Source organism: Protomyctophum bolini (genome assembly GCF_963924005.1).
Source record: "Protomyctophum bolini genome assembly, chromosome: 6".
Classification (NCBI taxonomy): Eukaryota; Metazoa; Chordata; class Actinopteri; order Myctophiformes; family Myctophidae; genus Protomyctophum; species Protomyctophum bolini.
The window spans coordinates 44,221,101-44,244,565 of record NC_137867.1 but is presented as its reverse complement, the minus strand read 5'-3'; the positions used below and the strand labels follow the sequence as shown (position 1 = coordinate 44,244,565).

Below are 23,465 nucleotides of genomic sequence, written 5' to 3'. Positions count from 1 at the left end.
AGCGCCCTGGATGAGGAGATACTTCTTTCCGCCGCGCTAACATGGGAGTCAATGACAAGCTAATAGTTGCACAGAGCGTTAGCATACGGCAAGCGAAAAGCGAAATGCCAAAAAAATAAAAATAGGAATAATTCTGAATATTCTTACCTCGCCCCGTGTCGTTTGGACGTCGCTAGGACGTCCACAGACGTCGAAGGCACCTCTCGGTTCCAATCCTTATGACGTTTCCAGACGATTTATGTACTAAATGTGTTAAAATTTGTTTCATTAAGTGCAACTTGTGGCAACAGTCGGTATTATAATACCCTTTTTCTTTTCTTTTTCCCCACAGAGAGACAATCCTCTCAGACTATGTGTGCCCAGAAAGCAAAGCCAGTGCTGACTCTCGATTCCGAGGCCGTTCGCTCGCTCAAAGATGGAATCAATTTCAAGAAAGGCCAGGAAGATAAATGCTACATCATATACAAGAAGGAGGACAAAGTCCTGAAGGCGTGCAAGAACCAGTGCAAACACCAAGGTGGGTTATTCATACAAGACATAGAGGAATGCATTGTGAAATGCACAAAACACGGCTGGAAGCTGGATGTGTCGACCATGCTATACGTCAATCCTCCAGAAAGTTTTGAACAAGATGAGCTTGAAATAGAAATGTTGAATGATGGAGGGCTTCAGCTGTTGGAGCTGAGTCCTCCAGACCCCTGGCTGGCGGACCCTCGTGTTGCTGTTGAACTGCAGCCGGGGGAAGTGACCGTCACCTACCTGACCCATGCATGCATGGAGTTGCAGCTCGGAGAGAGGAGCATCGTATTCGATCCCTGGCTCAAGGGTCCTGCCTTTGCCAGGGGCTGGTGGCTTCTCCATGAGCCGCCTGCAGACTCCTTTGACAGACTGTGTAGGGCAGACGTCATCTATGTCAGTCACATGCATTCGGACCACCTCAGTTGGCCCACACTGAAGGCCCTGTCAGAGAGGAAGCCAGACGCGCCGATTTATGTGGGTGACACATCAAGACCGGTCTTTTGGTACTTGGAGCAAAGCCAAGTTAACCTGACAAACATCAACGTGGTTCCTTTTGGAATCTGGCAAATTGTCGACGAGCACTTGAGGTTCATGATCCTAATGGACGGCATCCATCCGGAATTAGACACCTGCATCATTGTCGACTATAAAGGTCACATGATCTTGAACACGGTGGACTGCACCAGGCCGAACGGGGGGAGGCTGCCACAAAACGTGGATTTGATGATGGGCGACTTTGCCGGGGGCGCCTCCGGTTTCCCCATGACCTTCCATGGCGGGAAATACACTGAGGAGTGGAAGGCAGAGTTCATAAGAAACGACCGGAAGAAGCTCCTGACTTACAAGTGTGGTCTGGTGAAATCCTCACAGCCTAAGATCTACTGCCCAATAGCTGGCTACTTTGTGGAGGCGCATCCGTCAGACGAGGACATTAAGAAAACAAATGTCAAAAATACTGCAGGAGAGCTCAACGGTCGTATCAATAAGAATTCACCCAACATCAGGACCTGGACACCCATTCCAGGTGCAGCGTTGGATCTGGCCCTCGCATTGAAAGACCCAGACCTGAGACTCGGTGGGTCCATCACCAATCCACCTGACGGCACGAAAATCTACAAGGACAGTTGGGATTTTGACTCGTGTCTGGATGAGCTGAACAGCGCCACCAGCTGTGAGATCTTCAGACGTCACAGTTGGATCCAGTTCTATTACAAGTGGGCAGGTTTCAAAGACTACAACCTAGTTGTACGGGTGATCGAGACAGAAGACGACTTTAACCCATTCTGACCGGGCACCCATTTTGGTGTTGGCATCATGTTATGCTTTAGATATTGAAAAATAGCAGATCTACAAGCTCATATCGCGCCACCGAGTGGCGCGATACGAGCTTGTAGGTCTGCTATTTTTGAAAAATTCGAAGAACGACTGACATTTTTAGAATCTGATCTCAGGTCAGAATGGGTTAATCAGACCAGTGTGTGTCCCGTGGAAACCTCGTATGAATCTGATCTCAGGTCAGAATGGGTTAAGCCCACGCTCGGCGGCTATGACTACATGGTGGACTTCCTCGATCTCTCCTTCCCTCCCAAGAGGCCCGACAGGAACCACGCCTATGTGGAGATCCGAAACCGGATGGGAGTCATGAGACACGTGGTGCTGAACGGCCTCCTGTGGGACGACCTGTACATCGGCTTCCAGAACCGCATCAGCAGAGAGCCAGACGTCTACCACCACAGGTTCTGGAACCACTTCCAGACCCAGCTTCCTGTCACCAGGCCAGACTGGAACCAGTTCCTCCTGGAAACAGTTCCTCCGCCTGGACCTGAAACCCCAGCACCAAGTGAAAAGGGGGAGAGCTACTGTGTGCTGCTGTGATCTTACATAATGTGGTCGTTGTCTAAAACCTTATATGTCTGCTGTCGGGCAGAAAGCAGCTGTTAATCCCAAAATATTAACTTTTGAGAAAAAAATAACAAACAAAACATGGTTTTAGAACAACACAATCAAAGTTGGTATGGTTACCCAAATTACCCAAAATGTACCCAAACACCTAACTCCACAATTTGAAGTTACAGTAGGTGGTCTGCAAAGCCAAATATCGTTCCACGTTGACGGACGATCATTTGGAGGCCTGTTAGACTAGCTGTCAGCAGTGACTGTCCGGATTACGCAGCGCTGACGGACTCCATTCAGTGCAAGGCTGAAAGCAGTCATCTGATTAAAGGGATAGTTCACATTTTTTTAACTTAAATTGTATGAAATACTTTCCATTAATATAGTGGTTGCAACTGTAGGCCTATTAATTGATTGCCAGAGTCCTGTGGTAGGAGTTCTGCTCTGGTTAAGTTGAGTCATGCATTATTCCTTCATGTGATTGTGTATGCTTTTTATGTGTGATACTTTTAATATTTGTGAGCAATATGTTATTACAAATTAAAATTGATTGACGTTATTACAAAGAGCAACTTTAACAAAATAAAGCTGGTAAATAAATAGACTTTATTGATTGAAACAGTCCTAATGCCTTAATGTTATTTATTTTGAGTATTTTAAGCAATGGGATAATATGTTTTTGGTTGGTAGATCACCTTGAGCTGGCAATTTTAAAAGTAGACCTCAAGTCAAAAAAGTGTGGGCACCCCTGGTCTATACACTATGACGCTTATTGCAGACACATTAGAAAAATCACACACGTGTGAACTGAGTGGTGCAATTCCCCCCCCCCCCCCCCCCCCCCCCCCCCCCCCCCCCCCCCCCCCCCCCCCCCCCCTCTCTCTCTCTCTCTCTCTCTCTCTCTCTCATTAGAGACACAGCACTACCCCTCTCTCTGTTTCTGGCGCCCCCTACTGGTAAAATAAGTAACATACTCGTGCTCATAGACACAGGTACACGGACATTTCTGGTTGTAGGAGTGGTTGCACCACTCAAAAAATAGAAAAACTAAGGTGTATACATTACATTATAAACTGTGTCAATGAGGGAAATACATGGTCCCAGCAGCATTGTGTTAAAGTACTCACTAACACAGAATTTGTGATTTCAAGGACCTTCAAGGAGTGTTCAAATAGAAGTAGAACTCATAACTGGGTGTTCACATGGAACCCATAGCTCTGAGAGTCTTCAAATAGAACTCTAGTGAAAATTAGTCCGAGTGAAACAGAGTCGACGAACACCGTCAACCAAAATGCCAGACTCTTACGACAAACTCCTGATTGTGGTATAAACACATTTATTTACTGCAGTATCTCTGCTGCCTGGGTGTGTGTGTGTGTGTGTGTGTGTGTGTGTGTGTGTGTGTGTGTGTGTGTGTGTGTGTGTGTGTGTGTGTGTGTGTGTGTGTGTGTGTTTACCTGGACTGGATAGCGAGATAGATAGTTAGTCTAAATGCCACCAGGTTCACTTTCGTCTGATCAAATATAGTCATCTCCTGAAACACATACAAAGAAATGTGTCTTTATTGAGTCTTTATTACGTCTGAAATAAAGTCCAAGAAGGAAGCACGCGCACACCTCAAAAGATTCCACAGGTGCTGACGAAGACCCATCCAGCTCGAAACGTTGTTCTTGAGTAACATTTTCCACTGGGAGTCTTTACAAATAACAAGTCTAATTAACCCATTCTGAACGGGAACCCATTTTGGTGTTAGCATCATGTTATGCTTTAGCTATTGAAAAATAGCAGATCTACAAGCTCATAGCGCGCCACCGAGTGGCGCGCTACGAGCTTGTAGGTCTGCTATTTTTGAAAAATCGAAGAACGACTGACATTTTTAGAATCTGATCTCCGGTCAGAATGGGTTAATCAGACCCAGTGTGTGTCCAGTGGAAACCTCGTATGAATCTGATCTCAGGTCAGAATGGGATAAAGTCCAATCAACATCTGTCAGGTGGCGGACACGGTGGTGAAAACCACCAGCTACAACTCCTGGTTACAAAACAAACCACACCAATGCAACTGAAGTAGTTGCAAGTAGTTGTAGATTAGACCCTATGGTGTGGTTGGGGCTTAACAGCTAGAAGGTTCTGGGTTTGATTCCCGCTGGGACCGCTGTTATGTGGGCGTGTTCTCTCCTCTGCCCATACCCTGGGTGGGGTTGGCGAAAGGGCCTTTCCGTGTCCCCTAGGGTAGATACCCTCACAACAAACATGCAGTAATCCTGTTCTCTATACTGCCTCCCCCTGGCCAGCCGGGGCGCCTGATGGAGCGGAAAAGGAACTGGTTGGAACAACGTGTTCCTTCCACGTGCTACGTTCAACCGGGGATACTCCGCCCCGTCAGGTGAAAAGAAGCAGCATGCTCACTCTGCATGCGTTGAAGGAAGCATGGCTTCGGTGGCTCTCCCCAGGTTGGCAGAGAGTAGCGCCCAGGATTACAGCTTAGGGGTGGGCAACTGGCGGCCCGGGGGCCACATGCGGCCCCCACCTTCACTTAATGCGGCCCGCATGTTAATACCAGTATCAGAATACTGATATAGTATTGATATCAGCCAAACCCGCTTCATGATTAGCATTTAATGGCTAGTACTTAATGACTAGTATTACAATGTTATTGTCTGTTTGTGTCCAATGTAGTTACTGTATGTTAACAGTTCATAAAGTTAACATAACTAGGCCTATATAATGAATGCATTTGAAATTCAGTAAAAAGGTTACTTTTCAGGATTCCAATTCAAAAATAGCAAAACATTAGTCAGGTTTTCAATTTAAATATAGCAAAAAATAGCTGATCTACAAGCTTGTAGATGGGCTATTTCTTGCTACGACAGTAGCAAAAAAGTGAGTGTGGAAATATGTTGGCCCTCGCCATCGTCAGAGTTGCCCAGCCTTGGCTTAGGCAGTTGGCAACAGAGTGAAAAAAATGGTGGGATACATTTTGATTTACTTAAATAATAATAATAACATGAATACATACCCTCTGTTCCCTCTGCATGCTCCTCATCCTCCTCGTCATCATCATCATCACTGCCTCCGTCCCCACCAGAATCACTGCTGGGGAAGAAACACACACACACACACACACACACACACAGTCAGACGGACAGAAAGAGTTAGTTATGATATGAATGTTTTAAGTTGTAGTCTAACTTGATCTCACCTCTCTTCAGAGTTTTATATTTCTCCTCATTGGCCAAGAAGTCTGGATCCATCTTAAAAACATACACACACAGACACACACACACAGACACACACACACACACACACACACACACACACACACACACACACACACACACACACACACACACACACACACACACACACACACACACACACACACACGCGCACACAATTAGTTACAATAAATAGATGAGATTCACATAATACATTTGTTGTGTATTTGTTCCCTCCCAATCATGAGTTACAAGAGTTGTGTTTTAATTGTTTTGTTTGTCGTTTTTGATAACTATTGACTGAGACACTCAGACACTCTCAAATCCTGGGAAGTTGAGGCACAGGCTATATGGGGTGTCATGGCAGCTTCCATGTTGGGCTGTTCCCCTTGTTGTTGTTGCTCGCGGTGGTGGGATATTTTTCGAAGCTATGACAGACGATGGCACTATTTTAAGGCAGATTTCCGTGAAATCAAGACCGGGTGATTATTCAAAGGTTAGTGGAAAACTCCTGCAGTGAAGCTATTTTGACAATCGTAAACTAGTAAACTAAAGCACTGTAAGCACAGTAAATTATCAACATTATTTCTGGTAACCGTTATACCATTCATTCCTCTAATAATAATTATAATAATAATAATAATAATAACCAGTAAGATGCCCTGAGGGCCCGCATCTGCCTGGGTGACAGCAGACTGCTGAGCGAGTGCTGGCGCTTTGGGATGGGGGGGGGGGGGGGGGGGGGGTCGGATCAACATATGGAATAAATTCTGTACTGGCCATATATGGAGCGTGTCTTGAGTGTACATGGTTTGATGAGGGCCCAGGTAGGGCCGGGCCTTGTTCATTCCTCTGGGTGACACGTCCTCGGTCAGTTTGAGTAATAATGTATAAATAAATAATGTTTAGTGTATTATAGTACCATTAATTCCTCTGGGGGACACCTCGGTCAGTTTGAGTAATAATGTATAAATAACTAATGTTTAGTGTATTATAGTACCATTAATTCCTCTGGGGGACACCTCGGTCAGTTTGAGTAATAATGTATAGATAAATAATGTTTAGTGTATTATAGTACCATTCATTCCTCTGGGGGACCCCTCGGTCAGTTTGAGTCCACACTCCTTCAGGAAGGCGATGGACACCTCCACACTATCATCTGTGGGACGCTCCAGCAGGAGGGTCAACATCTCCAAACACAATACTTCATGGGCCTGAAAACAGAGAGAGAGAGACACAGAGAGAGAGAGAGAGACAGACTATGCACTCACTGCACACAGAATGTGGTGGAAACAAGGCTCTAACCACCTGCCCACTATCACAGATTACACACACCCAAAGCCAGTTTGAATAATATGACCAATGACAAAATACTCCCATATCTATATTGGGAGAAATACGACAATGTGCAAACACGGCAGCAAGATTTGTGAACTGTTGCGACAAAAGAAGGTTAGCTGTCAGCCGATGGAATACCAGCTATATCTGTACCAAGTAGACCTACTGCATGTAAACAGAGCTGCTACTTTAATATTGAGCTTTTTTTTCTCCAATGTCACATATAGCTCTGTTTAATGCTGTACCTCAATGAAACGATTTGAGAAATGATCAAATATACTCACCAAATCTAAAAGGTATTTGCGGAGAGTGGAGACAGTTGCATGACCTGTTGCTTGTTCTAATGTTCTTCCTGAAAGTGAGGCAGCAGCGCAGGCTTGCAGAGAAGTACCGCCCTGCTTAGTGTTCGCTGACCTACTAAATCTATTTTGAGGGGCGCTAGCTGTATATACAGCTTTTGTCCACACACACACGTCTCATATTTGCCATTGACAATGAAAGGAGAAATTAGGTAAAATGTCTGCCAAATATGACATGAAACACAAACACTAATTGCCATTGACAATGAAAAGAAACTTTACATCATATGTAGATGAGCAAAACTAATCACATAAATTAGGTTGTTCATGAGATGATGTATAATGATAAGAGCGCCCCTCACTTCACACAAGTGTGATTTTTCTTTTCTTTTTGAGGGGCACTAGCCCATCCAACATCTGGCTTTTGGAATTGTCATGTGGCAGCCAAGTCTATGGACTTGTAATGTTTGTTTTAGAGCACTTTAAACAAACATTACCATGCTGCCACATGACGTCACGTTTAGTGAGGCGCCCCTCACTTCACACAAGTGTGATATCTTTGGATAACTTTAATGTAATGTCCCACTGAGAGGAGACCCCGGGGCAGACAAAGGCGCAGATGGAGGGATTACATCGACTCACTGGCCTTGAAACGTCTCGGGATCCCCCAGGAGAAGTCACAAATGTTGCTCTGGAGAGGGAAATCTGGAGCTCGCTGGTGGAACTGTTGCCCCCGCGACCCGACTATGGATAAGCGGTTGAAGATGGATGGATGGAACTTTAATGTAAAAATCGATTGTAGGCCACACATTCACTGATTGAGATGCTAGGTTACAGACTACAGAAGTGCAATATTACAATAAATCATTGCTTCCAGCAACTTCTTCATTCAACTCACTGTCTCCACCCCAACAGTCACTGCTGGTGCATCCAAGTACAGATCAAAAACATATCACATTTGAATCAGCTACCTCACATATAAACTCACATTGCACAGGTAAGTAAGTCGCCAGCATCCTCTTATCCTGGCCTGGGATTCGGACGTGTTGGGACTTGGTTTACAAGATGTTTCACGGGGGAGTGTCAACCATCTCCGCTCTGACACAGTGGCAAGGGTCACGCGTGCAAGACGGTTCATATTCAGAAGAACAGAAACAAAATGGACGTCAGTTGCTGAGATGGTCTGGAAGGATTTCACTTTGATTACATCAAACTAAAGGCTTAAAAAAGTACTCGTGTCTGTCTACCCGCGTTTCTTTCATGACAAAAAAATAGGGACACCAGGGTTAATGTGGCTGAAGAAACTCGGACAACTTTAATTCAGAATAACAAATGAGCTGCCAGATAGGCATGTTAAACAATGATTAAAACATGTATGCTTGTCTGCTCGTCAGAGGTAAATAAATCATGTAAAAGTACATGTATTGCGTGCTGGTATTGTCATTATGTATCATAAGTAGCCTTGCACCTACAGTAGAAGCATTGCTTCTCTAACCTGGAGTGTTGCGGGTCGTCTGCCTCGGCAGTACTCTCTTGTCTGATTTCCACACAAGAGGTTCAGAACTGTCCACAATCAACCAGAAACTGTTTTTCAAGTGCTGTTTCGTCCGTTTCTGTATATTATCCCACTACCAGGATACAGTGCATACAGTGTAATATATGATAGAAGGACCTAATGTCCCAACAGTGCCTACTACACCTCCCTGAGGTCGACGAGGTACACAGGACTATAAAGAGTTCTGATCCGTCATCGGGGGAAAACAAGCTATCGGGTCGTACAGATGGACAGGTCCGTCAAGGCCAGCTCCCTCGCTTCCTCCAGGAGGGAGTAGAGGTTGGGGACTTTGCTCTGGCGGAACTCCCGCTCCTCCTTGGAGAGTTTGGGGCCGCGGGCCGCCTTCTCCTGGGCCTGCTGGGACGCCTCCTCCGCCTGGCGGACCACCTCCTGGACCAGGCTGGGGCGGGCCCCCCCCTGGGTCTGGGGGCGGGCCCCCCCCTGGGTCTGGGTGCTCTGGGGGCTCCGGTGGGGCTTGTTGCTGATCATCTCCATGTGGATGCTGTCTGAGTGGCAGCGGGACGGCGCCACGGAGATGCGCACCTGCAGAGGACAGCGCTCTTATTACCACCGACGAGGAGCTATGTGTCAATTACCGTAACTAAAGTAGCAGATGTACACTAAGTTACAATACAAGCCCCAAAGTCTCACTCTAATCCGGGTGTTTGTTGTATGAATGCTGGCAAAAATGACACAGTTAAAGAGAAACAGCCTGTGACGTCAGTCTATGACATATCTATGACGTCGTAGGACTTCAAATGTGGTGGATTTCAGCAGAAGACGTATTCAGTCTGATATTGTGAGGGGCCGCTAGTCCCTCCTGCTACATCATTTGGTCACCCCATAGCTATGATTTGATTGGCTAAGCAAAATATATATTGAGGATAAAAGTGAGGGCAGAAAGGTGTAGACGGCAAAAGTGATTGGCCGGAATGACATCGGTGATGATTTGATTGGCTGAGCACGAAATGTGATGTATGATGATGATGATGATGAGAGCGCCCCTCACTTCACACAAGTGTGATATTTTATTTTCGAGAGCGCCCCTCCTATATACAGCTTTTGTCCCCACACGTCTCAATATTTGCCATTGGTAATGAAAAGAGAAATGAGGGCATGCGTACCTCAAATATGACGTCAATTTGTGGCAACACAAACATTAAATGCCATCGACAATGAAGGGAAAATGTAATTCATATGGAGACGAGCAAATCGGCTAACCGATCACATAAATTCAGTAGTTCATGAGATGATGTATGATGATGTATGATGATATAAGAGCGCCCCTCACTTCACTTAGACTTTTTTAAGATTGGGGAAACAATAGCCTCAGAAAACCCAGACGTTTTTATTTCCAGGGAGAAAAAATAAATCTGGGGCCGAGTCCACTTCAATATGGCATAGAGTAGAGCAAACGACCATCACTCTCTGCTGATTTCTGATCGTCTGCACCTTTGTTAAATTGACACATACACACGCACACACGTACACACACACACACACACACACGCACACACACACACACGTACACACACACACACACACACACACACACACACACACACACACACACACACACACACTCTCTCTCTCTTTCTCTCTAATTAATTCGTCTCATGTCCAGCAGCTACAGTAGCGGATCCTGTGCCATAGAAAGCACAGATGGGTTCCAGTCTAGGGAAACAGTGACTTACAGCAGTGGTCCGGGGACCCCTAGGGGTCCTTGAGGGAGTTCCAGGGGGTCCCCAGCTAAATGATATTGGAACAAAATTGGACACTTATGGGACTGTAACTCAGAGTGTGTACAAATGGAACCAAATGGACCCGCTAGACTAGAGTACTCTCAGAGTTAAATCAAGTTTGATGTGTTGGTGTACCAGAGATAGAAATGCCATTAATAGAGGGCCTAATTCAGGTCAAACCGGCGGCCCTAGAACCGTACAAATCTTCTCTCATGGGGGTCCCTCGGATGTATTTTCAAATGGGGGTCTGCAGGCTAAATGAGTATCATTTTGGGGGTCCTTGACATGAAAACGTTTGGTAAACACTAAACAGTGACCTACGGTGATGTGATGGAACAGGCTGAAGGTTTGGTAAACAGTGACCTACGGTGATGTGATGGAACAGGCTGAAGGTGGAGCTTCCAGAGGAGCTGCTGGTGCTGATGTGGTCTGGATGTCTCTGGATGGAGCCGCTCTGCCACTCACAGCTGCCGTCCGCGTTCACGCTCAGCACCTGACCCTCGCGGTTCCTCATGTACACCGCCCCCTTCAGGCCATACCTGGTGGTGGAGGAGAGGTCAACGTTAGGACCATAGATACATATATATAAGAAAGCTAGATGGCTCACCCGCGCTCTGGCCAATGGAGAGCGACGTTGCCACGTGGCGGCCATCTTACCTCGGGGCAGCATAATGCATGTCAAATTAACCCATTCTGACCGGGAACCCGTTTTGGTGTTGGCATCATGTTATGCTTTAGCTATTGAAAAATAGCAGATCTACAAGCTCATAGCGCGCCACCGAGTGGCGCACTACGAGCTTGTAGGTCTGCTATTTTTGAAAAATCTAAGGAACGACTAACATTTTTAGAATCTGATCTCAGGTCAGAATGGGTTAATCAGACCAGTGTGTGTCCATAGTGGAAACCTCGTATGAATCTGATCTCAGGTCAGAATGGGTTAAAATGGTTGAGAATCACTGCTAGAGCCGTACAAAAAGAAATAAATCTTACGGGGGTCCCTGGCACATCTTTTCAAATGGGGTCCATGGGCTACTGAGTGTCAATTTGCGGGGGTTCTTGACGTGAAAAGGTTTGAGAACCACTGGTGTAATGGATGCAGAATAATTAAAAGGTAAATTGTTCAGTCTTAACCCATTTTGACGATTCTACAAATGCTTTCTAAATCCTCACAGTTTTCTGAAAAACCTCATGTTTCTTCTATGTCAGTGGTTCTCAAAGTCTCTCAAAGTTTCATGTCAAGGACCCCCAGAATTATCTGTATTCGGGCCTCGGACCCCCATCTGAAAATATGTTGTTCCAGGGACCCTCCCAGAAGCAAATATTTGAGTTAAAAGCGTCCGCTGGAAAAGAATATATATTCAAATATTTGCGCCACATTTTCGCGATTTTTCAAAAATAGCAGATCTACAAGCTCATAGCGCGGCACTCGGTTCCGCTCTATTTTCCAATAGCTAAAGTATAACATAATGCTTAACCCATTCTGACCTGAGATCAGATTCATACGAGGTTTCAACTGGACACACACTGGTCTGATGAACCCATTCTGACCTGAGATCAGATTCTAAAAATGTCAGTCGTTCTTCGATTTTTCAAAAATAGCAGACCTACAAGCTCGTTGCGCGCCACTCGGTGGCGCGCTATGAGCTTGTAGATCTGCTATTTTTCAATAGCTAAAGCATAACATGATGCTAACACCAAAATGGGTGCCCGGTCAGAATGGGTTAAAACACCAAAAAGGGGTTCCCGCCCAAAACGGGTCAAAGACCAGCAGAATAATTCAAGGTGTAATATTGTTCAGTCTTAGGGGCGATTCATACTCCTATTTTAGAGCCGAATAAAAGTCGGCTCGGCGCTGTAGAGCCTACAATGTGACGTCATTTGAGGTTCGGGGGGGGGGGGCGGGTACCGTCCTAAAGTCGTCTCTTCGGTGCTACTGAAATTTTCTGACGAGCCAAAATTATTTTGGCACTACAGCGCCAAAACAGCGGTAAAATAGGAGTATGAATCGCCCCTTACTGCGGGACAAAGACCAGCGGAATAATTCAAGGTGTAATAATGGTTCACAGTCTTACTGCGGGACAAAGACCAGCGGAATAATTCAAGGTGTAATAATGGTTCACAGTCTTACTGCTGGACAAAGACCAGCACGCCGTTGGCTCGTATGGCGTAGATGACGGCGTCGGCCACACAGTCCCGGTCCTCCTGGGGGTCCTTATCTTTGAAGTAGAGACACTGGAACAGCTCCGTAGACAACTTCTGGGCCTGCTGCGCTGCCTGCACACATCAAACACCCGCCAACAGTTAATTAACCCATTCTGACCCGAGATCAGATTCATACGAGGTTTCCACGGGACACACACTGGTCTGATTAACCCATTCTGACCTGAGATCAGATTCTAAAAATGTCAGTCGTTCTTCGAATTTTTCAAAAATAGCAGACCTACAAGCTCGTATCGCGCCACTCGGTGGCGCGATATGAGCTTGTAGATCTGCTATTTTTCAATATCTAAAGCATAACATGATGCCAACACCAAAATGGGTGCCCGGTCAGAATGGGTTAAAAGACATCTTCTGGGACCGCTGCGCTGCCTGCACACATCAAACACCCGCCAACAGTTAACAGACAACAGGCTAACAAAAAAAGAAAATATCCATTATTTCCAGCGAGTAAAACCAATTTGGCTACAGGCTCTTCTTCAGACGAAGAGAGAGTTTATCGACCTGTATCTTATGGGAAAGTACAAGCCTAGCCATGGAGACTGATTCAATCGATTTCATATATATATATATATATATATAGACTATATATAGGATAGTCTTCTGCGAGGTTACTCCGTGGTGGGAAATAAATAAATAATACAAGTACGATATAATACAAGAGAATGACAGCTTGGCACGCGCAACAGTAACTTTTGTTTTTGTATACGTGTGTAAACTTGAAACATTATTGTACTGTACAAAGGTCTCAAGTTACTGTTGCGTGTTGCCATTCTCTTGTTCTTGTATTATTATTTAGTAGCCTTGCATCTCGGAGGACAGGCAAGAGTGGCAGTGTAGGTAGGCCAATCAGAGGCAGGCGGGGCGTTACCATGTCTATGCTCGGACGTAGAATGGCCTCGCCCAAAGGGTACTTCAGTGGCCATTCACTTCTCCACCCAGATGTTTCCCCGCCGGTCCGGGGAATCGAACGTTTTTAGATTTTCTTTGTTTGTTTTGCTAGTTTTTTCCCCATTTGACCAAATGTGATGAACTTGTCCTATAGTTGAAGTAATAATTAAGCAAATGTTGGAGGTACAAATCCTTAAAAATAGCCCAGCCTATAAATAGGTAAATATTGCTGACCCTGTTTTTGCAGTTGATGTGCTGCGACATTTCGTCCAGCTCTTTGTTCAGCACCAACGCCTTGTTGGCCCCTTTGGGGAGCGGGCCCTTGTCCAAGCTGTTGGGCCCCTTGGGGTCCTGGCCCTTGTCCAGGCTGTTGGGCCCCTTGGGGTCCTGGCCCTTGTCCAGGCTGATGGCTGCAGTGAGGAGGCGGTGGACCACTATGTCTGCATAGCGCCGGATAGGCGAGGTGAAGTGTGTGTAGCGGTCTAGAGCCAAGCCTGAGACAGACAGACAGAGAGAGAGGTTCAGGTAAAACAAAACTACTTTAAAGTCATTTATGAACCACGTAAACCCTATAATTATACTTAGCTGAAGAGGTCTATAATGCAGGTATTCAGTGTGGTACTAGGTAGTACCATAGTGGTAGTATAGTGGTACTAGGTAGTACCATAGTGGTAGTATAGTGGTACTAGGTAGTACCATAGTGGTAGTATAGTGGTACTAGGTAGTACCGTAGTGGTAGTATAGTGGTACTAGGTAGTACCGTAGTGGTAGTATAGTGGTACTAGGTAGTACCATAGTGGTAGTATAGTGGTACTAGGTAGTACCATAGTGGTAGTATAGTGGTACTAGGTAGTACCGTAGTGGTAGTACTGGTCTAAATGGGTTCAATGCAGGTATTCAGTGTGGTACTAGGTAGTACCGTAGTGGTAGTATAGTGGTACTAGGTAGTACCGTAGTGGTAGTATAGTGGTACTAGGTAGTACCATAGTGGTAGTATAGTGGTACTAGGTAGTACCGTAGTGGTAGTATAGTGGTACTAGGTAGTACCGTAGTGGTAGTATAGTGCTACTAGGTAGTACCGTAGTGGTAGTATAGTGGTACTAGGTAGTACCATAGTGGTAGTATAGTGGTACTAGGTAGTACCGTAGTGGTAGTATAGTGGTACTAGGTAGTACCGTAGTGGTAGTATAGTGGTACTAGGTAGTACCGTAGTGGTAGTATAGTGGTACTAGGTAGTACCTAGTGGTAGTATAGTGGTACTAGGTAGTACCATAGTGGTAGTATAGTGGTACTAGGTAGTACCGTAGTGGTAGTATAGTGGTACTAGGTAGTACCATAGTGGTAGTATAGTGGTACTAGGTAGTACCGTAGTGGTAGTATAGTGGTACTAGGTAGTACCGTAGTGGTAGTATAGTGGTACTAGGTAGTACCATAGTGGTAGTATAGTGGTACTAGGTAGTACCATAGTGGTAGTATAGTGGTACTAGGTAGTACCGTAGTGGTAGTATAGTGGTACTAGGTAGTACCGTAGTGGTAGTATAGTGGTACTAGGTAGTACCGTAGTGGTAGTATAGTGGTACTAGGTAGTACCGTAGTGGTAGTATAGTGGTACTAGGTAGTACCATAGTGGTAGTATAGTGGTACTAGGTAGTACCGTAGTGGTAGTATAGTGGTACTAGGTAGTACCGTAGTGGTAGTATAGTGGTACTAGGTAGTACCATAGTGGTAGTATAGTGGTACTAGGTAGTACCGTAGTGGTAGTATAGTGGTACTAGGTAGTACCATAGTGGTAGTATAGTGGTACTAGGTAGTACCGTAGTGGTAGTATAGTGGTACTAGGTAGTACCATAGTGGTAGTATAGTGGTACTAGGTAGTAGTAGTACCATAGTGGTAGTATTATGGTACTAGGTAGTACCATAGTGGTAGTATAGTGGTACTAGGTAGTACCATAGTGGTAGTATAGTGGTACTAGGTAGTAGTAGTACCGTAGTGGTAGTATAGTGGTACTAGGTAGTACCATAGTGGTAGTATAGTGGTACTAGGTAGTACCGTAGTGGTAGTATAGTGGTACTAGGTAGTACCGTAGTGGTAGTATAGTGGTACTAGGTAGTACCATAGTGGTAGTATAGTGGTACTAGGTAGTACCGTAGTGGTAGTATAGTGGTACTAGGTAGTACCATAGTGGTAGTATAGTGGTACTAGGTAGTACCGTAGTGGTAGTATAGTGGTACTAGGTAGTACCATAGTGGTAGTATAGTGGTACTAGGTAGTACCGTAGTGGTAGTATAGTGGTACTAGGTAGTACCGTAGTGGTAGTATAGTGGTACTAGGTAGTACCGTAGTGGTAGTATAGTGGTACTAGGTAGTACCGTAGTGGTAGTATAGTGGTACTAGGTAGTACCGTAGTGGTAGTATAGTGGTACTAGGTAGTACCGTAGTGGTAGTATAGTGGTACTAGGTAGTACCATAGTGGTAGTATAGTGGTACTAGGTAGTACCGTAGTGGTAGTATAGTGGTACTAGGTAGTACCGTAGTGGTAGTATAGTGGTACTAGGTAGTACCGTAGTGGTAGTATAGTGGTACTAGGTAGTACCGTAGTGGTAGTATAGTGGTACTAGGTAGTACCATAGTGGTAGTATAGTGGTACTAGGTAGTACCATAGTGGTAGTATAGTGGTACTAGGTAGTACCGTAGTGGTAGTATAGTGCTACTAGGTAGTACCATAGTGGTAGTATAGTGGTACTAGGTAGTACCGTAGTGGTAGTATAGTGGTACTAGGTAGTACCGTAGTGGTAGTATAGTGGTACTAGGTAGTACCGTAGTGGTAGTATAGTGGTACTAGGTAGTACCATAGTGGTAGTATAGTGGTACTAGGTAGTACCATAGTGGTAGTATAGTGGTACTAGGTAGTACCGTAGTGGTAGTATAGTGGTACTAGGTAGTACCATAGTGGTAGTATAGTGGTACTAGGTAGTACCGTAGTGGTAGTATAGTGGTACTAGGTAGTACCATAGTGGTAGTATAGTGGTACTAGGTAGTACCGTAGTGGTAGTATAGTGCTACTAGGTAGTACCGTAGTGGTAGTATAGTGGTACTAGGTAGTACCGTAGTGGTAGTATAGTGGTACTAGGTAGTACCATAGTGGTAGTATAGTGGTACTAGGTAGTACCATAGTGGTAGTATAGTGGTACTAGGTAGTACCGTAGTGGTAGTATAGTGGTACTAGGTAGTACCGTAGTGGTAGTATAGTGGTACTAGGTAGTACCGTAGTGGTAGTATAGTGGTACTAGGTAGTACCATAGTGGTAGTATAGTGGTACTAGGTAGTACCATAGTGGTAGTATAGTGGTACTAGGTAGTACCGTAGTGGTAGTATAGTGGTACTAGGTAGTACCATAGTGGTAGTATAGTGGTACTAGGTAGTACCGTAGTGGTAGTATAGTGGTACTAGGTAGTACCGTAGTGGTAGTATAGTGGTACTAGGTAGTACCGTAGTGGTAGTATAGTGGTACTAGGTAGTACCGTAGTGGTAGTATAGTGGTACTAGGTAGTACCATAGTGGTAGTATAGTGGTACTAGGTAGTACCGTAGTGGTAGTATAGTGGTACTAGGTAGTACCGTAGTGGTAGTATAGTGGTACTAGGTAGTACCGTAGTGGTAGTATAGTGGTACTAGGTAGTACCGTAGTGGTAGTATAGTGGTACTAGGTAGTACCGTAGTGGTAGTATAGTGGTACTAGGTAGTACCGTAGTGGTAGTATAGTGGTACTAGGTAGTACCGTAGTGGTAGTATAGTGGTACTAGGTAGTGGTAGTATAGTGGTACTAGGTAGTACCGTAGTGGTAGTATAGTGGTACTAGGTAGTGGTAGTATAGTGGTACTAGGTAGTACCGTAGTGGTAGTATAGTGGTACTAGGTAGTACCGTAGTGGTAGTATAGTGGTACTAGGTAGTACCGTAGTGGTAGTATAGTGGTACTAGGTAGTACCGTAGTGGTAGTATAGTGGTACTAGGTAGTACCGTAGTGGTAGTATAGTGGTACTAGGTAGTACCGTAGTGGTAGTATAGTGGTACTAGGTAGTACCGTAGTGGTAGTATAGTGGTACTAGGTAGTACCGTAGTGGTAGTATAGTGGTACTAGGTAGTACCGTAGTGGTAGTATAGTGGTACTAGGTAGTACCGTAGTGGTAGTATAGTGGTACTAGGTAGTACCGTAGTGGTAGTATAGTGGTACTAGGTAGTACCGTAGTGGTAGTATAGTGGTACTAGGTAGTACCGTAGTGGTAGTATAGTGGTACTAGGTAGTACCGTAGTGGTAGTATAGTGGTACTAGGTAGTACCGTAGTGGTAGTATAGTGGTACTAGGTAGTACCGTAGTGGTAGTATAGTGGTACTAGGTAGTACCGTAGTGGTAGTATAGTGGTACTAGGTAGTACCGTAGTGGTAGTATAGTGGTACTAGGTAGTACCGTAGTGGTAGTATAGTGGTACTAGGTAGTACCGTAGTGGTAGTATAGTGGTACTAGGTAGTACCGTAGTGGTAGTATAGTGGTACTAGGTAGTACCGTAGTGGTAGTATAGTGGTACTAGGTAGTACCGTAGTGGTAGTATAGTGGTACTAGGTAGTACCGTAGTGGTAGTATAGTGGTACTAGGTAGTACCATAGTGGTAGTATAGTGGTACTAGGTAGTACCGTAGTGGTAGTATAGTGGTACTAGGTAGTACCGTAGTGGTAGTATAGTGGTACTAGGTAGTACCGTAGTGGTAGTATAGTGGTACTAGGTAGTACCATAGTGGTAGTATAGTGGTACTAGGTAGTACCGTAGTGGTAGTATAGTGGTACTAGGTAGTACCGTAGTGGTAGTATAGTGGTACTAGGTAGTACCGTAGTGGTAGTATAGTGGTACTAGGTAGTACCATAGTGGTAGTATAGTGGTACTAGGTAGTACCATAGTGGTAGTATAGTGGTACTAGGTAGTACCATAGTGGTAGTATAGTGGTACTAGGTAGTACCATAGTGGTAGTATAGTGGTACTAGGTAGTACCATAGTGGTAGTATAGTGGTACTAGGTAGTACCGTAGTGGTAGTATAGTGGTACTAGGTAGTACCGTAGTGGTAGTACTGGTCTTGAGAGCAGGATCCAGTGGAGAAGTACAGAGCATTGGACATGGCCTGAGTGGCCATCAGTCTGAGCATCCTGTTCACCAGAGGGTCCCGGGGGTCCGTGGCCCGGTCCAGAGAGTCCGCTAGAGCTTTGTTGGACCTGGTGGGAAAACACACAATACGGTTTCAATGAACCTTTCAACGGAACCTCTCACCTGAATCCATGGAATCAACTTTCCCCCATAATTGCAATCAGAACGGCAGACTCACTCTCCCAATCTTCCGCCGTAGTCTGAAAACCCACCTCTTCGTCCTCCATCTTAGAACGTAGCACTTGCCGTAGCCCTTGCCCTGGCCTCGACAACCTTGCAGGCGTATGCAAAAGCTGAACTTAGATTTAGACTAATTCAGATGGCATTTTATGTAGACATAGCACTCGTATTACTCGTAACGACACTCCTATGAAACAGGTCGATGACTGTAGCTGGGTTCATAGATATCTTCTTCCTAGTTCTTTCAAACTAGGAACTCCCGATCCCGACGGCCTTTACTGAATGTCTTCCCCCCATTTCCTGTCAGCCTACTGTCTGTCCCTCCATAAAAAATATAAAATAAAGGCGAAAACCACAACAAACAAAAAAAGGGGTGAACGGGTTAATGGGAGTCACCTGGTATCGATGGCGTAGCCCATGGCCTTGGCGCTGTCGACCAGCTGACCGAAGAACTCCTGGCGCGGCGGCGGGTGATGACGCAGCAGGGCGTGCTGAGGGAAGCTCTCCTGGATCTTGCGCGCCACCCAGTGGTTGGCGTGGATCATGCACTCGGCCACGGTCTCGTGGACCTCCAGCGGCTGGCGAGGGACGAGCGCCGTGATGTTCTTCTCCTCGTCCAGCTGAGCGCGCACCTGAGCAGGGACGCATTTAGACGTGTTCATGATCACCTGAGCAGGGACGCATTTAGACGTGTTCATGATCACCTGAGCAGGGACGCATTTAGACGTGTTCATGATCACCTGATCAGGGACGCATTTAGACGTGTTTATGATCAGGGCGGTGCCACTACTGGTGCTTGAGAGGTGGGGGTTCCAGGTGGTACTGGTGGTCCCCAGATACATGATGGAGAGGTTGGTAACCAAATGGACCCATATAGAGCTTTAGCTCTTGAGAGTATAATATGAAACCAAATCCACTCAACCAACATCAATACAGTATGGAATTGTGGACAAAGTCGTGTCCACCGATAGCATTTTCAAAGTCTTGGGTCTGAGAGGCTAAATGTCATCAGATGGTGGTCCGTGGTAATGGACCTTGATATGAAAAAGTATGATTTACTGATTTAACTGATTGTAATAAAAACATGATTTAATAAAATCCTGATTTAATAGATTTGGGGAGCAGTTTTGTTTGTTCTTTTCATTTCTTAAAAAGAAAATAGAGTAAAAAGAGTTTGTTGAGCTATTGTTGAGAAATTAACTATTAACAATAACATCCCTAACTACTTGTGAAACATTTTGAAAGTATAAAGTTATTAAAAAAATATATCTTTGTATATTTTAGTACAAAAATCAGCAAAATGTAGAAAGCTGTCGTTCCCTAATGTCATCGCTAGGGACACATGCATCAGTAAGGCAGGAACTGGGGGTGGCAATAAAGGACCAGAAAGTCTGGCGTAGCATTGTGGAATCCATGATCTCGACCGCGGTCGAAAAATGATGATGATATTTTAGTAATTTTAATTATCTGCCCTGCGCAACTTTTGTTTACTAAGCCTCCCCAAATCACAATTAAATTGTTAATCGCGAGTAAAATGTCCTAATGGTGACAGCTCAGCTCTAGCTCAGCTCACATCCAGAACGCTGTCCAAACAAAGCACTTCTTCTCGTGCGTCTGAGCCCAGTGGCGTGCTCAAGGGCCAAGGGATAGTGTCTCTCTGTGCACACCACTGGCTGAGCCCTACCTCCACCCCCTCCAGCTCCAGCGCGCCTCCTTTGTCCCTCTGCGCGCGCAGGTTCCTGGCGATGTGCGTGAGCGTCTCCAGCGCCTGGACGAGCTGGGCGCGTTTGGCGTCCCGGGCGTCGGCGGGCAGCGCGGCCAGCTCGGGCACCTCCTCCTGGGCCCGCCGCCCGTCCAGCAGCGCCTGGGCCAGCTCGGGCACCTCCTCCTGGGCCCGCCGCCCGTCCAGCAGCGCCTGGGCCAGCTCGTACTGCAGCTTGTAGGACGAGCGGATCAGGGTGCGGCCGTACCACACGCGGCTCACCTCCGCGGTCTGAGCGTCCAGCTCCCACAGAACACTCATGGCATACCTATAGCATTTCATTGATTGATTTTTAATATCACATGTATGTAGAATGGGTACATTTCAGATTAAAGTCAACACACACAAACTGCTACTTGGAGGACGAAACCGTGAAAAGCACTAAGACTTAATGTTTACATCAGGGTCCTCCATTTGCAAAAGAACATTTAAAGACAGGGAATCATCATATAAAGAAAGTTTTTAAAAAAATGGGGAAAAAATGACTTTTTTTTTAATAGGGGCTAGTTTCAAATTTCAGACGCCTGTAGAGCGGTTTTGAAGGAGTCAAGGGATTCACATTTCTTAATGACTGTTGGTAGGGCTGACGCCGTCGAAAGCAAAACGCAGTGATTGCACCAACAAAAGAACGTCTGGAAAACGAACGAGACCAACAGCCAGGAGGTTGTGACAGAGAAACATACACGTTCCTACCAACAGCCAGGAGGTTGTGACAGAGAAACATACACGTTCCTACCAACAGCCAGGAGGTTGTGACAGAGAAACATACACGTTCCTACCAACAGCCAGGAGGTTGTGACAGAGAAACATAACACGTTCCTACCAACAGCCAGGAGGTTGTGACAGAGAAACATACACGTTCCTACCAACAGCCAGGAGGTTGTGACAGAGAAACATACACGTTCCTACCAACAGCCAGGAGGTTGTGACAGAGAAACATAACACGTTCCTACCAACAGCCAGGAGGTTGTGACAGAGAAACATAACACGTTCCTACCAACAGCCAGGAGGTTGTGACAGAAAAACATACACGTTCCTACCAACAGCCAGGAGGTTGTGACAGAGAAACATACACGTTCCTATACCAACAGCCAGGAGGTTGTGACAGAGAAACACACACGTTCCTACCAACAGCCAGGAGGTTGTGACAGAGAAACATACACGTTCCTACCAACAGCCAGGAGGTTGTGACAGAGAAACATACACGTTCCTACCAACAGCCAGGAGGTTGTGACAGAGAAACATACACGTTCCTACTTCCTAGCAAAAGAAAATGAAAAAAATCATAGGGTAAAAATGACAGATGCACAACAGAGAAGGCTTGTTTCACCTGGCTGTTAATGACATGCGTGTCATTCTTGTTTTCTTTTCATAAATGAATGCACTGTTTTATACTTTTTTATACTGTTTTATGAGCGAAGATAGTCGCTCTACAAGCTCAAAACCCGTAGACTGGCTATTTTTTTTTAATGTTCACCTATAATGCCAGGTTGAAGGCTGTCTGTGGGCTTTCATGAATATTTAACCAATAAAAACAACTGGCTTGTGACTAAATAATAACCTACGGTTTTGGACACACAACAAGGTTTCTGGCCTACGGTGACAACATGCATCCATAATGCGGCCCAGACCCAAACACCGTGGCTCTGACCTGTCCACTCCTCCCACCCAGACCCAAACACCGTGGCTCTGACCTGTCCACTCCTCCCACCCAGACCCAAACACCGTGGCTCTGACCTGTCCACTCCTCCCACCCAGACCCAAACACCGTGGCTCTGACCTGTCCACTCCTCCCACCCAGACCCAAACACCGTGGCACTGACCTGTCCACTCCTCCAACCCAGACCCAAACACCGTGGCTCTGACCTGTCCACTCCTCCCACCCAGACCCAAACACCGTGGCACTGACCTGTCCACTCCTCCCACCCAGACCCAAACACCGTGGCACTGACCTGTCCACTCCTCCAAGCAGAGAGCAGAGGTCTGCGCTGAGGACGCCCGGCAGCATGTCGTAGCGGCGGTCTGCCAGGTAGTACGTCGTAGCCCTGGGAAAACACAGGACGGAAAGGACACCATGAGGCCAGGAGGCTTATAAAGGACACCATGAGGCCAGGAGGCTTATAAAGGACACCATGAGGCCAGGAGGCTTATAAAGGACACCATGAGGCCAGGAGGCTTAGCCACGCACCTTATAGCTTTTTAACCACTTTAACCCATTATTTTATGCTTTAGCTGTTGAAAAATGAGTGTGTCCGCAACAAAGCCGCCCGGCAAAGTACGACTCAGGCTTTGCATTCATCCGTCCGTCTAGGCCTGCAAAAATACATTTTAGTCGCATTAAATCAACTTTAAAACGACGACTAAAACTAGACAAACACTAAAACATTTCAGATGACTGAAACATGGCAAAAACTAGATCAAATTTGACTCAAAAAGGCTAAAACCCAATCGCCGTCAAAACCAACAACACCACACGTCTATCCACTCCGTCTTGCCTGGCCCGCGCCTCCAGGTCGGTGAGCGACCCCTCCGCGACGAAGTGGGTGACGTCGGCGATGTGAACGCCCAGCTCCAGGCGCCGGCCTCCGGGCAGCGCGCGCACCGACAGGGCGTCGTCCACGTCCTCGCAGCCCGCCGGGTCGATGCTGAACACCAGGTG

At 45.9% G+C, this 23,465-nt stretch overlaps 2 protein-coding genes across 2 annotated transcripts in view; one reads left to right on the top strand and one right to left on the bottom strand.

The window, feature by feature from the left end:
- Window positions 1-351: 351 nt before the first annotated feature.
- Window positions 352-2,394, top strand: LOC308317039 (cytidine monophosphate-N-acetylneuraminic acid hydroxylase-like; the record flags this gene model as incomplete). Its single annotated transcript, XM_080765830.1, has 2 exons — window positions 352-1,799; window positions 2,034-2,394. The coding sequence occupies 2 exons, from the start codon at window positions 352-354 to the stop codon at window positions 2,392-2,394; spliced, it is 1,809 nt and encodes a 602-aa protein (XP_080621956.1).
- Window positions 2,395-8,039: 5,645 nt separating this feature from the next.
- Window positions 8,040-23,465, bottom strand: part of dis3l (DIS3 like exosome 3'-5' exoribonuclease) — a 29,336-nt gene continuing 13,910 nt past the window's right edge. The window contains exons 10-18 of the mRNA XM_080766405.1: window positions 23,302-23,465; window positions 22,759-22,851; window positions 20,729-21,074; window positions 19,441-19,676; window positions 18,778-18,932; window positions 13,906-14,165; window positions 12,692-12,837; window positions 10,931-11,102; window positions 8,040-9,364 (exon numbers count right to left, since the gene is read on the bottom strand). The exon at window positions 23,302-23,465 is cut by the window's right edge and continues 87 nt beyond it. Of these exons, the coding sequence (XP_080622531.1) occupies window positions 9,032-9,364; window positions 10,931-11,102; window positions 12,692-12,837; window positions 13,906-14,165; window positions 18,778-18,932; window positions 19,441-19,676; window positions 20,729-21,074; window positions 22,759-22,851; window positions 23,302-23,465 (1,905 nt within the window). The 3' untranslated portion in view covers window positions 8,040-9,031. The remainder of the gene's footprint in view (window positions 9,365-10,930; window positions 11,103-12,691; window positions 12,838-13,905; window positions 14,166-18,777; window positions 18,933-19,440; window positions 19,677-20,728; window positions 21,075-22,758; window positions 22,852-23,301) is intronic.